The sequence below is a fragment of the Vespula pensylvanica genome, chromosome 19, assembly GCF_014466175.1.
Source record: "Vespula pensylvanica isolate Volc-1 chromosome 19, ASM1446617v1, whole genome shotgun sequence".
Taxonomy (NCBI): Eukaryota; Metazoa; Arthropoda; class Insecta; order Hymenoptera; family Vespidae; genus Vespula; species Vespula pensylvanica.
The window spans coordinates 1243409-1259629 of NC_057703.1; the positions used below are offsets into that span (position 1 = coordinate 1243409).

The 16221-nt window shown below is 33.1% G+C and overlaps 1 protein-coding gene across 15 annotated transcripts in view; it reads left to right on the forward strand.

Moving 5' to 3' along the window:
* Window positions 1–16221, forward strand: part of LOC122635663 (voltage-dependent L-type calcium channel subunit beta-2) — a 68871-nt gene extending 52650 nt beyond the window's left edge. For 5 of the 15 annotated variants that reach the window (XM_043826129.1, XM_043826132.1, XM_043826143.1 and 2 more), the window contains 9 exons: window positions 4783–4899; window positions 6256–6375; window positions 7208–7418; window positions 8987–9084; window positions 9766–9902; window positions 10015–10180; window positions 10275–10644; window positions 11312–11350; window positions 15369–16221. In XM_043826129.1, the coding sequence (XP_043682064.1) occupies window positions 4783–4899; window positions 6256–6375; window positions 7208–7418; window positions 8987–9084; window positions 9766–9902; window positions 10015–10180; window positions 10275–10644; window positions 11312–11350; window positions 15369–15556 (1446 nt within the window). In that variant the 3' untranslated portion in view covers window positions 15557–16221. Of the gene's footprint in view, window positions 1–1061; window positions 1648–4782; window positions 4900–6255; window positions 6376–7207; window positions 7419–8986; window positions 9085–9765; window positions 9903–10014; window positions 10181–10274; window positions 10645–11311; window positions 11351–13547; window positions 13778–15368 lie in introns of those variants that run through there. The other 10 variants (XM_043826138.1, XM_043826142.1, XM_043826130.1 and 7 more) reach the window with 7 other exon arrangements.

The window sequence follows — 16221 nt, forward strand, 5'->3', positions numbered from 1 at the left end:
GCGTTTATCCCATAGAATTAATTAATTATTCAGGCCAAGCGATCAGGGATTCGCGTGACAATCTTGCCCGACGCTGCTACTCTAATTTCATTTTTTCATTCGTCGTCCTTCGCTCGTACACACACACACGCGCGTACACACACAAACAGACACTTCGATTTTCAAGATAACGTTGATGCAATCTAGATAATAGAAGAGGTGTATAGGTAATATCTTTTTCTGTTTCTTTTTGTTTTCTTTCTTTCTTTCTTTCTTGCTTTCTTTCTTTCTTTCTTTCTTTCTTTCTTTCTTTCTTTTTTCCTTTCTCTCTTTTCTCATTATCGAAGTAAATTAAAAAGAAACAAAATACTCGTGGAGTAACGGTGACCCTGTACTGTAAATGAACTGTCTAAGCTTGCGCTTTGCATAATTGCCTGCGTGGGATAGTAGGATCGCGTTTTAAATCGAGGAAACCTTAAAGAACAAGAATGAACAAAGTGTTCAACAATTTCTGAATATATTGCGTATATATATATGTATATATATATATATATCTTTTTCTCCTTCTTCTTGCTTTCTCTTCTTTCTTTTTATTTTCGTTTATAATAAAAATTCTCGTCAATTAAAATAATCTACCCCTTGGGAATATAATTTATATATCATAGAATTATGATGACCTCCGGTTTATCTTCCTTTTAATCCATAGGAATTTCATGTTAAGAGGGTTACACAGATAAACAGGCGCCAGTGTGGCACCCTCCTAGCCGACATAAATCTAAATTGGTCTCTGAGTTTCATTCGAGGGGGTAGACGTGATAGCTAAGAAAAAAAAAGAAAGAAAAGAAAAAGAAAGAAGAAAAAAAGGGAAGAAAGAAAGAAAGAAGATGTTTACGACCGTCTACATGTGAGACAGTTTCATTACTTATAATAAAAGATTTTTTTCTTCTTTTCTAACTTGATTAACCTTCGTAAAATGATTCACCGGCGTTCTTCGAAAGAAGAAGAAAAGAAAAACGAACGAACCTACGAACGAATATATAAAAATAATCGATGAAATAATTATTAAAACAATTATGAAACAGAATAATTATTAAATAAAATTTCACGCAGCAGCATATACAAAAATAATGGCAACGAAAAGGTGGACTATGAAAATAAAAAACAATTTTTAATTTAACAATACAAGTGTCGTTTTGGATGGCTTGCAAAAGAAAACGGAAAAAGTCGAAGGAGCAAAGTGTTTAAAGGAACGGAAAAGGGAAAACAAATAAATATTTATCGTCGGCGAATAATCACGTCGGAATGACGTAGCACCGATAAAAAGAGTTCGTAAAAGAATCGAAATCGGAGAAGAATTCGTTATTGTAAATTGCAACGAACAAGAAATAAAAAAAGAAAACGCAATGCGGTAGCATGCGTAGAATTTGAAATTTTTTGTCGTCGCGTTTTAGTTTCGGTTTTCTTTTTTTTTCTTTTCATTTTTTCTTTCTTCTTTTCTTTCTTCCTTTCGTTCTTTCTTTCGTCCATTCTTTCTTTCTTTTTACATTTTCTTTCTTCTTCAAACGAACGAGTGACGACGAGAGGAAAATTATCGAAGCCTCGTCGATTACGTTGGCGATGATCGGATACAATCAGCACAATTCAGGCTACAACAAGCTGTTCACTCAGGTATACTAAACATAATTATCCACTAAATCGTATTTTATTCGAGAATAATAATAATAAGAAGGAAAAAGGGAACACAGAATAAAAAAAAACAAAAAAGAAAAAATAGGAAAAAAGGAGGAAAGAAAGAAGCACAAATATACAGGCGCACGTGTTCGCGCACGCACGCACGCACGCAAAAACAACACAGTAACACCAACAACGACAATGACAACAAGAACAATTCTACAGTTTCTTTAAATAGGACATAATCGATCGATAATCATCGTCATTATATAGTTAGACATTAGCTAAACCTGGCGTAAAGTAAAACCGACGGAGCATGTTAAAAAAGGCAACGCAAACTCGAAATCCTTTATATCCTTATCGCTTTTTCTTTATCATACGAAGCCATTGCTGTTTGCTTTATCAAGCGTTAAACCGTGCGACAGGTTATATGCACTTTGTCGACATTGTAAGATATATATCTTTTTTGTCCTTGAGATAATAACCCTCAAACCAAGAGTTTTCAAAGAATTTCTTTGCAGCATAAAAGATAAGAGAGAGAGAGAGAGAGAGAGAGAGAGAGAGAGAGAGAGAGAGAGAGAGAGAGAGAGAGAGAGATCTTGCAATCATTCTACAATCCTTCATTGGTATAAATAAATCATCGAAAAGATCGATAGTTATATTTAAAACTTCTACGTAATCTTCTAATACAATTATTGAAATAACGGCATTGTTAGGTATCCCCTTTTAAATCCTCCGTCTATTACACGTCTCTGTTCTATCACTAATATTTACGATTCGTGAAATTCTCGAATAGAATACTCTTTCATTCGTAATGACTTTTATTTTAATTCGTTAGAAATAATCCTAACAATGTACATATCATAGATATACGAGTAATTTGCTATCTATTGGAATCGACTCTATTGGCTTATGTTTAAACTGGCTATCAAAAAAATATAGAAATATATATATGTAAATACTAAAAAAATTCCATCTCTCTTCCCCTCATCAAGAATACATACGTACATGCAAACATACATTTACACGTATATATATATATATATATATATATATATATATATATATATGTATATATGTGTGTATAGATAATATATAGCTTGAAGAAAATACTCGAGTTATTTCCATTCAAGTATCTCCTTCGAATTTCGACGCATGCGAATGCAGAAATTGCTTACGTTCTATTCTGATTGTGAGAAGAAGGTCTTGATAGTAATAGTAGTGTGATCCTAGACTATGGTGTGGTCTGTCGAAAGCATGAAGGAGGAGACACATGTACATGAGAAATACAGAGACTAGTTATACGGGGGGTGGGTATGCGAGGGGTAAGCAAAGGCCGTTGGCATGGCTACGACCCCCCGACCGAGTAAATTCGTTCTATGGAAAGCTCCTTCGTCTCGTCTCGTCGAGGTGAGGAAAGACGAAGACTATTCTTTTCAAACTTTTCTGTTTTTCTCTTTCTAATAATTGTCTTTTTCTCTGTCTTTCTCTTTCTCTTTCTCTTCCTCTTTATTTTTATCTTTAGTTTTTTGACAACAACGAATAAAAATATGTTAAGGTGGATAAGCTATGAATAATGAATGACCTTGAAATGCTACAGATATGCTCTTCCATATACTTATTAATCGTCAAACTATTCCGATTGGATAATAAGAAACAGAACGTAGTGATCGATAATTTGTAATATCTTTGTGAAAAGACGATATAAAAATTTTCACGAGGATTTCATTAAAGATATTCTATTAGCAATGATAACACATTCGTCGAGGTTCTTCTTGTTACCTTAAAACTCCTTTTAATTGATTAATTTTTAATTAGAATGTATCGTGTTAAGTCTAAAATGTTTCATCATATTGAGCATATATACATATTTGTAAAATGTCAAATGGATGACAAATGACAAATGTTTATGTATATTGTAAATCAATATGACAACGTAAATCATTATTTTACCATGGATCATTCGAAAACTCGATTTTAATTAATCATTAATTGGATGTAGAATCAAATGTAAATTCTTACAAGTATCCTCTCGTTCACAATATATTTTTTGAAACATTATACGTAACCCGTTGAAAAATAGACGTGACGAATTGGACCTGCGTATTCTGTAAGTCGCACAATGACGTCGTAAATCGTCTTACGTTTATAAAAAAGAAAAAAAAAAGAAAAGAAAAAGAAAAAAGAATAAAATGAAATAAGAAGAGACAAAAACAACACGACTCTAATTAATCGCTAATTAATAAGGATCTTTAAAAGTCGAATTTTTAAAATGTTTTTATAATGTTCAAAACATGTTCGTAAAATATTCGATGTAACTCGTTGAGTAATGATGACAGATTATTAGATGTATGCGTCTTGTAAATCACGATGTAGTACCTACGAGATATCGTATATATTATATCCTGTTGAGAAAAGTCTCTTTTTCTTTTCTGTCTGATACTATATATAACATTCGTATATCTTTTTGTTGTTTCTTTTTCTATAATTTCTTCAACTTCATCTCCGAGTTCGTATATCATTCTTACAGAAAAAATAGATCATCGTTAAAATATAATGATCATCGAAAAATTCTCTAAGCTTTCTTCTTTCTTTATACCTTGAATTCCTTTGGAACGTGATAAAATATGATATCGTTAACGAGAATGATTATTACAATTTATTATTTATTATTTCTTACAACTTTTTATTTGGAAAAGTATAAACGTTTATTCATTGACCATTTTTCTTCGTATACCCGATCACAAAGATCGCAATTTCGTATTGATCTTAATCATTGAAAATTAATAATCGATAAAAAGACTTATTTTTTCTCTCTCTCTCTCTCTCTCTCTCTCTCTCTCTCTTTTTCTTTTCAACGTTCAATGGTACTCGTTTGAAGCGGACCTTGAGAAATTTTTTCAAAGCTTTCGAAATGCTTTGACGAAGCTTTTTTTTTATTTCGTTCGAAGCGCCCTTGCTTCGTGACATTCTTTTCATTTTACTTTTCGACGATGTAATCGCAACCTAACGCCGATGTTATTTCTTTCGTCACGTAAGATATGCGTGATATTGAAAATATCAAAAAAAAAGAAGGAGAAGAGAAATGTAAAACAAAATAAAAATAATAAAAAATAATGTGTTGATTTAAAGGGCTCGGCGGACTCGAACTACTCACAGCCGAGCTCGGATCTCTCGCTGGACGAGGAGAAGGAGAACTTACGACGTGAGAAAGAGAGGCAGGCCCTTAATCAACTAGAAAAAGCCAGGGTGAGTTATTTGTCCTTTATAATATGTTCTAATTTGCTTCATACTCTTTACTATTACCTTTCTCTCTCTCTCTCTCTCTCTCTCTCTCTCTTTCAAGTTGCATCGTACTTTTCTTTTTCTTTCTCTTTCTATCGTAACAATGTAAAAGAAAAGAAGAGAAGTAGAAAAAGAGAGAGAAAGTATCGATCGTTTCTGTACAAATATCCTATGACGTTACTGTGGCTATCCTTCCCCCATAAAAAAAGTAAGAAAAACAAACAAACAAATTAAATAATTTCTATCCTACTTTTTTCTCTTTTTCTTTTATTTCTTTTATTCTCTCTTTCTCTCCCTCTCTCTAATGACAATAATCATTAAGGCAATTTTGTTATATTACATTGGACGCGAATGACGAAGTAATTGTACGATGGGAAAAATGTTTCTTTCCTTTTTCTTTTTCTTTTTTTTTTTTTTAAGACAGAAGAGTATAAACTAGCAAAGGATCATCATCGATGTCGCGAAAGGAAGGGAAAAAAGTATCGAGAGAGAACCTAAACTCGATCAATCAGCTTAAAGAAGAAAAAAAAGATAGATAAAGATAGATAGATAGATAGAGAGAAAGAGAGAGACAGAGAGAGAGAGATATATAGAAGGTGATATTGATTGACGGTACACGACCTTCCAGGACGGTCGGTCGCAACAAAAACGAAGAGACTAACAGAGCACCTATCGTTCTTTTATTTTTTATCAAACGACTGTTATTGTTAGTCGTCTATGCAATGTGCGTTCTAGCGTTTAGACGATCCACCGATCTCAACCGTGAAACTAATACCGATCTATTTATTTCTTTTTTTCTTTTTATTTTCTTCATCTACGTATTATATCGATCGATCGGTTGTTTTTTTTTCCCCTTCCTTTTTCTTTCTTTTTTTTTTTTATTTTTTAGTAAAGAAAGAAACAAAAAAAATAGACAGAAACATTTTTCTCTTTACCCTAGACGACAATTTTCTCTGACAAGATAATTTTAGATTTAACGAGAACGTAGACGGATAAAGTAATAAAGAAGAAAAACGAATGATCATTACGATAAATATATCTATATATAGATACATATTGTATACCTGTCCATGTCATATTACAATAATAATAATCGTCTAATTTAAATCTAATGGGTATGCTCTATGACGTATATACACATCTATGGTTACGATTGAAAAGAAAGACGGAATAACTTTGATATTAAAACATGTATTATTATGTTTCTCGAGTTTTGTATTATTGATTTATTTATTCTTTATCATCTTTTTATTTTTAAATTATTTATTATATGGACGTAGGATGTATATCCATCATTGAATTGTACTCCGATTTGTTTAGACGAAACCGGTAGCGTTCGCAGTGCGGACAAACGTGAGCTATGACGGATCCGCCGACGATGATTCGCCTGTCCATGGCTCGGCTGTTAGCTTCGAGGTCCGAGAATTTTTGCACATCAAGGTAAAAAAAGAAACGAAAATAATCAAAAGTACATTTTTGTAGAAAAATTAGATGTATATAGACACATATATATGTATGTATAATTGTTTTTCTATTTAATTTAACTCATCATACTCTCGAAAATATTTTATCGAAATGAAAATAGGACGAAGGAAAGCCATGTTAAAATCGATTTCTTTTTTTTCTTTTTTTCTTGTTTTTCTTTTTCTTTTTTTTTTCGATGCGTCAAGATAAATTAGAAATATGTTTCTTCCCTTCTTGTTTTTTTTTTCTTTCTCTCTTTTTTTTTTCTTTGTATTTTTTTTTCTTTTCTTTCCAATTTGACTTATATCATACTCTCCTCTCGGAAAATTCGTCGAAAGTGAGATAGTATAGTGATTCTCTTACGTCAGAAATAGGAAGAAGTTCCAGCTATGTTAAAATCGATTTTGGCACGTTTCCACGTCGTTGCTTTAATACTTACCCTCGTCTTTCTCATCTTCACGATAAGATAAGACCAAAAAAAGGGATAACACGATATTATAAATCGCGATTAAAAATACTCTTGCTTACAAAATAATTATAACGTTATTATTTAGGGCAAGGAAAAGTAAAAAGATATGAACGATAAGGAAACGTAGGAAAGAAGAAAAAAAAAATCGATACTTGATAACATTTACACACAAATAATAATAATAATAATCAGATAAAATAACAATACAAAGATAACGGTAGAAAAGAAATACATATCTAATGTAATAAAAATCAATGCTAATATATTTATAGATATCTCTCTCTATATATGTAATATAATATAATATAATATAATATATAATAATTATATAATATTTAGGAAAAATATGACAACAACTGGTGGATCGGGAGGCTCGTGAAAGAAAATTGTGACGTCGGTTTTATACCATCCCCAGTGAAATTAGAGGCACTGAGATTGCAGGCTAGCGCAGCACGTGGTACAAAAGGTCTCTATTCAGCACGAGGAGGGTCTTCAGGGAACCTTGGCGAGAGTGGTATGCCTTCACGTGGTTCCACGCCACCTACACCAGGTATCCTAGCACGTCCTTCTTTCTTTCCCCCTGAAATCCACGGTCTATCTACCGGGTGTGCCTGTTCTCGGCACTGGCTCTTTTTTGATCCTGACGACCGAGATTCAGACGGCCACGTGATTACCGGGATCAGATGGGACACCGTCCTTGAACAAAATCATTCGTTTTCGAGACAGAGAAAAAGAGAGAAAAAGAGAAAGAGAAAGAGAGAGAAAGAGAGAGAGAGAGAGAGAGAGAGAGAGAGAGGGAGGGAGACAGATACAGAAAAAGAGAGAAAAAAGAGAAAGAGAGAGAGAGAGAGAGAGACAAACAAAAATCCTAAGTATCTTCCTTTCAAAACTTTCAATTCGTATTATCCGAAAATTTTACACCAAAAAATTAACACGCTATAGAAAAACATAGTAATCACACGTGAAGCACACGATTCGTTTGATAACCCCTTTTATCTCTGAACACGTAACTTCGTCTTTTTTTATTTTTCGTTCTTTTTCGTTTTTTCTTTCCTTTTTTTTTTTTTTTTTTTTTTTTGTTAATGAAGATATGTATACACACACACACACACGATATTTTACATGCAATGGCTTTTATTATTTACACATATACGATACAAATACTATATATAAATATATATATAGACAATAGTTACACGTATCCATACATACATTACAGTTTGGATCCCTTTTTTTCTCTCATAGGCTTTCTTACCTTGCAAATCGTGACATTTCATTCACCGCACTGTTCAACGAAAAAGTTATGGAGTCTAGTTTTAAAACGACTATCGAATTGCATGATCATGCGAATGTTATGAATTCGATCGAGAGAGAGAGGGAGAGAGAGAGAGAGAGAGAGAGAGAGAGAGAGAGAGAGAGAGAGAGAGAATTCGTCGTAGATAATACTGATTAAAAATTATTCCTCAATGAAAAATATTTATTGCAGATAAGAAAAAAAAGTTAAAAACTAAAAAGAAAATAAAAAAATGTTTACGACGAATTCGACAGGTGAATATTATTATTATTATTTTTTTTCTTTCTTTTTTTTTATGAATCAAAAATCTATTAACCAACTCAGCTTGTTCGTAGCACCGATCGAGTTCAAATCAGGCTTGATTTAGGCGTTCAACTTTCACATTCACGGAGAAAGTAAAAAACACGCACAAGCACACGCACACGCATACATACAAACGATCATCCAACCACCCACTCATTCACTCCCACACACACACACACACATATACACAAATACACAGACGGCCACATAAATTTGTTCAACACGCTCGCGATTTTTTAGCATTGAAAATAGCTGTAGCTGAATCTTGGTAGTTTGCTGCTATGATAGCGAGCGTATGATGAATTTAGGTATTAGTTATGCACCAAAGCAAGCAAGCGTTTCTAAGCTTATTTATTATGGTTCTTTCTTTCTTTTTTTCAATTGGAGACGGAGCGACTCCTTCGAGCGGCTCTTACCAAAAAAAAAGAAAAAAGAAAAGAAGAAAAAAGAACAACAACAATAAATATAATTTCGGAACGATTTAAAAATATTCTGTTTTCTTTCTTTTTTTTTCTGAACAGGTGACGATAACGACAGCGTTGGAAACGTAAGACCAGGAAAAGCAACCTTGACAACACCTCCAGCCAAAGAAAAACGAAAGAATTTCTTCAAGAAGCCGGTAAATCGAACGACGAAAATCCTAAATCCTTATATCGTTAAATTTTCCCAAATAAAAAATTGATCCGATAGTGTATTTTTTGTGCGAGCTGTAAATGTTATTATACGCGTACTATCGACGTTTTTACAAGGGAAGAAATACGAAGAAGAAACACAAATTTATATAAAACATTTAAAAAAAAAGAAAAAGAAAAAAGAGAGAAAAATCAAACGTACAAAAGACAAAAAATATCTAAGTACGTGCAGACAAACGAGAGAAAAGAAAATAAAAGAAAACGTGACACCGTTAGAAAGAGCGATAGATGTAGTGTTCTACTAGTCAATGAGAGATTAGAAAATTTATCGTGATGCTTGGCCAAAGTAATTTACCACGTCACGCTTCGAGATGTTATTCGAGTGCGTATAGTACTTATAGTAAATAAAATTCCAAGGCTTTGGCCGTTGAAGAGAGCAACTTAGATCGCATGTTTCGAACGACCGTGATCATTATTATAATAATAACTGTATTCAACGTATCAATGTATGCATTACGTGTTCACGAAGTTCTACGTAACGTTAGAAATATACTTCTTGAATCTTGAATCTCATTAAAAAATGGATGACTTTTTTGTTTGTTTATTTAACGATATTTAACGTCGATCGTTCTTTTTTTTAAATTTATTTATTTCTTCTTTTCTTTCAGGAGACAACGACACCTTACGACGTTGTACCTTCTATGAGGCCTGTTGTCCTCGTTGGACCATCTCTGAAGGGCTACCAGGTGACGGACATGATGCAGAAGGCACTTTTCGACTTCTTGAAGCATCGATTCGAAGGAAGGTACGATATAATATCACGGAAATCTTCTATTATATCTTTTTTTTCTCTAGATACCGTTCGAGTGTACTCTTCCTTCTCTCACTTTTTCTCTCTTATTAATTTCTTTTTATAGGATTATTATAACAAGGGTGATGGCCGATATCTCATTAGCAAAAAGATCATTACTTAATAATCCCACCAAAAGAGCGATCATGGAGAGATCGACGAGTAGAAGTAGTTGTTTGGCAGAGGTTCAAACAGAGATCGAGAGGATCTTTGAGCTGGCGAGGACACTTCAGGTTAATTGTTTAAAACCAAATAATTGCTTTTCTAAAAATTAATTTTTTATCGATCTATAAATGTGTATGTGTATATATATGGTTTTTTTTTTAGTTGGTAGTTTTGGATTGTGACACGATCAATCATCCATCGCAATTGGCGAAAACCAGTTTGGCACCTACAATCGTATATTTGAAGATCTCGTCGCCCAAGGTTTTGCAAAGGTTGATCAAAACCCGTGGAAAATCTCAGATCAGGCATTTAAACGTCCAAATGGTGGCGGCAGAAAAATTGGCGCAATGTCCGCCGGAAATGTTCGACGTAATCCTCGATGAAAATCAATTGGAGGATGCTTGTGAGCATGTAGCCGAATATCTCGAAGCTTATTGGAGAGCTACCCATCCTCCGGTAATTGCAGCGGTACCACGTGCAATGCCGGCACCTGATGCACCAGTCGACGCGTTAACTCCTCGCGTAACACCAGGTATCGTATTTTATATTTGCAATTCATCGGTGAAACGAATGATGTCCGAACCTATAGATCTTTTTTCTTTCTTTCTTTCTTTTTTTCTTTCTTTGTTTTTCTTCTTTTTTTTTTTATCGAAAGAAAAAAAAAGGATCATTTTCGGCACTCGAATTTATTTAACGTAGAAACTTTCTCAAAAATTCAAGATCGTGCCCTGTCTGATGTAGAACAATCTTTTTTTTCTTTTCTTCTGTTTTTTTTTTTAAGGTCATTAATGCATCTTCTTCTTGTTGTCGGCATCGAAGCTAACAACAGGAAGTCGCTCTATATTCGACAAATTAAAAGGAGTAGACTCGAGTGCCGGTTAGAACAAATCAAAAAGAGAAAAAAAACTTGAATTTAAGCAGACAGTCTTCGACATTCTGCATTATATATATATACAATATTAATCGTTCGAACGTATAATTTTCTCGTAAGAAAAATTGTTAACTGTATCGTTTTTTTCCTAAACCTTTCGCCCTCAACCCCGCCCTCATCACCCCCCCCCCCTTGAAACTTTTCAGCAGATAGTTTTTTTTTTGTATTTTTTCTTTTTCTTAATTTTGTTTCTTTTTTTTTCCAAATTCTCTAACGAAATCCCCTATTCTGTCTACTAACACTCGACACTTTCTTCTTAATCCTTCAGGTGCCCATCACGAGAGTTACTACGGCCACGAGCCAAGAGGTAACTTAAACCTTTTCCTTCGAGCGCGCATCGCTGCATCCCCTTTTTTTCTTTATCTGTTTCACTTCTTACATCTCTCTGTTTTTCTTTTTTCAATTTTTTGTCTTTACTTATTTTTTTTTTCTTCCTCTTTGATAACACATCTCTGTATTCATCGTCGTTATCTTCGGGATTGCACGTAAAAGAACGTTGCATGCACGCATCTTCTACCTTTCATTGTCTTTTTTCTTTATTATTTTTGATTTATCGTCATAAATATTTCCATTGAAAATCAACGCGATAGTTCGTAGATCTGTTCTTTTTATTTATTTTTCTGGAGGATGCTCGTTCGCCTAATTGTGTTAGATGAATATGAATGAGCTTAGACAAGTGACGAATTGTCAATTATTTTGTAATATATGTACGTACACGTTATTTTTTTCTTTTTTTATAAACAAATTTCTTGTTCTATGACACGCTTTCGATGTTGGAATTCATTCTTTTTTTATTTTCTTCTTTATTTATTTATTTATTATAACTTTTGTAAATACTCAGACAATGTGTCTTTTTATCTTTTTTTCTCTGTTCTTTTTCTATTAAAAATCATAACTGTCATTTTATTATGTCGGTAATATAGTAGCTGCTGCATGTATGTATATATATATATATATATATATATATATATATATATATATATATATTCAATGTATTTAGAAGCACGTATATATACACAGACACATACATACACATATGAAAATAGAGAAACTGAACGTATACCGGATGGACCAGAAGATCTTAGATAATACAAGGCAATTGCTTTTTTTCGATACTTTTTAGGGCCTAATTTTTTTTCGTTTCAGACTGTAAAAAAGTTTTTTAGGCTTGTAGTTTTACGATTTGAAAAGGAAAATTAGCTTCTCGAAAAAAGGACGTCGAAAAGAATCTCGAAAAAGAGTAATCTTTTTTATTTTAAACTTACGACATATTGGCCCACCCTCTATAATAATTTACGTATGAAAAGGATAGAAGAATTTTAACAACGTCGATAATTTTGAGAGCGCATCTCTTTTTCTCTTCTCTGATCGTCTCAATTTCTTTTCTTTTTTTTTTTTTCTTTTTGGTAATCGTCGATCTGACGTTTTATGTTTTTTTTTTCAGCAACGTTTTATGCCACCACAAACGTGTATCCATCGCAGTGTGAGAGAGATAGAGAGATCGGGCCGCGATGACCTTCTTCCTGTTAGCTTCTTAAAAACGTTCTCAATAATTCTATTTTTTTATGTTTTGCAAAAAAAGAGAAATAGAAAAGAAAAAAAAAATATACATAAACAGAAACGAATTTTTCTTCTATTCGAATCTTTTTCTTCTCGTTAATGTTAAAAGAAATGTTAAAAAAAAAAAAAGAAAAGGAAAAAAAAGCTTAACTCTCGTGCACGCTACGCTCTCTACTACTTGTCTATTATAGGCTCACACGGACACACGAGTGGATTTAAAGTCAGTTTATAGGATTTCTTTCTTTTTTTTTATGTATATATATACAATATATAGAAAACGTGATCGTGTCTAATCCTCCGGGATTTTATTTCTTTTTTCTTTTTTTAATTCGTATAATCATTTCATTTTATTGGCTTGTCCGGAAAATTCGTGCCGTTTCTTCATATATATATAATATATGTATGTATGAAAGGTCGAATACATCTTTTCTTTCTTTCTTTTCGTTAATTTATTTTATTCGTTACAATCTTTATATCTAAGACAATAGGCACGAATATTCTGGACAATTCAATTACTATATCATATACCATCTCTAAGTCCACGCGTGTTCTAGAGCCACGCCAGACTAACACAACTCAAATCAGCTGTGATGCGCACGCGCGTATATATATATATATATAAAATAAAAAAAATACTACTTGACTAGCCTACTACTATCTTATATACTACTATATATATATATATATATATATATATATATAGGTAAAAAAAAAATTTAATACAAAAAAGATATACGTATAATATAATGATACCTATATAATCGCGCGAAGAAAATGCGAAAAGTTAAGGAAGGAAAAAGAAAAAAAAAATCCCCCCAAAAAAGGATTTAAAGAAAAAGAATAATGAAATAGAACAAAAAAAAAAGAACAAAAAAAAAATAAGAAGAAGATCTCTGAAAGCTCTGACTCCGATGTTCTCTGTTTTCTTTATCTTTGTCTAAAAGTCATCGTGGAGGCGGTGGCTGCGACGGGGGTCATCCGAAAACAGGGCCGGCTCAGCACGACCGGTCAGAACTGATGAATCGAAGAGTCCCAAAGAGTCGAGTGTTAAGAGAGTTCGGGGCCTTCTCTCTACTTCTCTTCTTCATCCTTGTCAAGCATGGATAAAAAACTTCTAATATGGGATTGAAAATCGAGATTGTTAGAAAAAAGGAAAGAGAGAGAGAGAGAGAGAGAGCGAGAGAGAGAGAGAGAGAGAGAGAGAAAAAAAGAAAGAAAAAAAATAATAAAAACTATTTGTGATTAAAGAAAATCTACTTTGTCAAAGGGTCGCGTTGTAAGTACACCCTGAACTTGGGTTTTGGTGCATGGGGCCCAAAGAGAGAGAGAGAGAGAGAGAGAGAGAGAGAGAGAGAGAGAGAGAGAGAGAGAGAGAGAGAGAGAGAGAGAGAGAGAGAGAACGAGAGAGAGAAAGAGGAAACAAAACATATATATATAATATATTGATTTATTTATTCCCGGTTATTTTGTTAGTTACTCCATAATTCCCCCACTCCGCTGCCCTTCTTTCTATGTCGGATTTGACAGATTTTGATTTTTCTTGATCCTTCTTTGAATTAGCCTTTTAATTATCGATCCATCACTATCACGCCAACAACCTCTGTCAAGTCTCCTATTATTTTCTTTTCTTTTCTCTTTTCTTTTTTTGTTCCTTCTTTTACCGTTTGTCTGGCAAATACCACGTTTCGCAAATATATTTCTCACATAGAATAGGAAATTATAGAATAGTTTTAATCAGTAGATATTAACGGCGTTGGATCGGTCTAATCAGTCTTACCTGATCATCTAAATCATTGGATAGATGCCTACTTTTCTTTTCTAGTTTTCTTTTTTCTTTTTTTTTTGTGTTTCTTTCTCTTCACATCCAAAAACTCGACGATTGGAAAACCGATCGATCGTACAATTGTTTAATCTATTCGAACGTCGAAGTGAGAGATTTAATAAGATTTAGAAAAACATATTTAAAAATGTATATTCACTTTTCACAAAATAACCAACGCGATCTACGAACATATCTTTTTTTTTTTATTTCTTTTTAAGTTTTGTTTTGTTTTATTTTATTCTTTTCCAGCTTGCGATACTATATATATCTCGTGCATGCATTGCTCTTTGTTAGATTGCGCATGTTGTTGATGTACTGACGTATGATCTATTTACGTATGTAATAATTACTGTACTGATCCCTGATGCTCTTGTAGAATATTAACGGATTGCAAAATGCTTCAAACTGCTTCTTTTTTTTCTTTTCTTTTCTTTTCTTTTTTCTTTTTTTTTTTCTTTTTTTAATAATTTTTCTCGAAGATCCACGCTTCGGACAAAATTTTCTATTCGTCTCGTTAAATCTATCTTTCGAATTTTGTCTCGAAAACATTTTTTATATCGCGACTTTCTCCACAAACAATTCTTTCATTACAAAATATCACATTCCTCTTGGAATATAAATAATACAGAAAACGAAGTTGATAAAAAAAAAAAAATTACAAAAAGAAAAAGGAAACTTCCTTCGCGAGAAAATTCTTTCGAAACGAATACCAAAATAAAAAAAAAATAAATAAATAAAAGTAATCAACACGCGAATGATCAAAAAGAGTCGGAACAAGACAAATTTCTGTAGAAGAATAAGAAAATAAAAAATATAAAGATTATACGAACCACCGAAGCATGGATCTTTAAAATAAAAAAAGAATCAGCCAATCGATATCGCCAATTGATCTAATCAAATGTAAATCTTTTTTCTTTTCCAAAAAAAAAAAAAATTTAAATAGGTTCGTATAGTGGCAGCGGACACATGAGTGGCGGCACGAGAAGATCACGTTTGGAAAGGATGGATCGTGATCGTCTGGATCGTGGAGAACATGATTATGGTACCGAAGAGGAATCATACGTGGCTGATTATGGGAGTGCGTCGAGACGTCGCCAACAGCAAGATTCGCGCGCTCTTAACGCCATTTAGGAGCTGGGGCCCCGGGGCCTGTCGCTACAGCGCTGTCCCTACCTGCGCACCACCGCCCTTTAGTGTGTGGGGTCGCAAACAACCCCTTGCGCTAAAAAAAAATAAAAGAAGAAAAAAATATACAACAACAACTCTTTACAAGCTAACCGAACGTCCGAAGCACGCGGGGAGCGAGCCGAGTCTCTCTCTCTCTCTCTCTCTCTCTCTCTCTCTCTCTCTCTCTCTCTCTATCTGTATCTATCTATCTATTTCTCTCTCTCTTTCTCTCTCTATCTATCTATTTATCTATCCATCTATCTATCTCTGTCACTGGGGGCTGTCAACGATTTTCCTCTTTCATCCAACAAAATCAGGAAACTACTGTACGCATAAAGGCAGACAAATTTAACACGTACATACATACATACATACATAGATACATACATACATATGTGCATACGTACATACATATATACACGAACTAAAATATGCAAGTATATATATATATGTTTGTACATGTGATTGATCAATAATTTAATTACGATAAAATGAAATTTATTGGATCAATTCAATATCTGAAAATTCTCTTTAAAAATGTTATGATAATTGAATTGGTTCATAAATTTATATATGTATGTAACATTTTATTGTAATTATATAGATATGCATATATATATATATATATA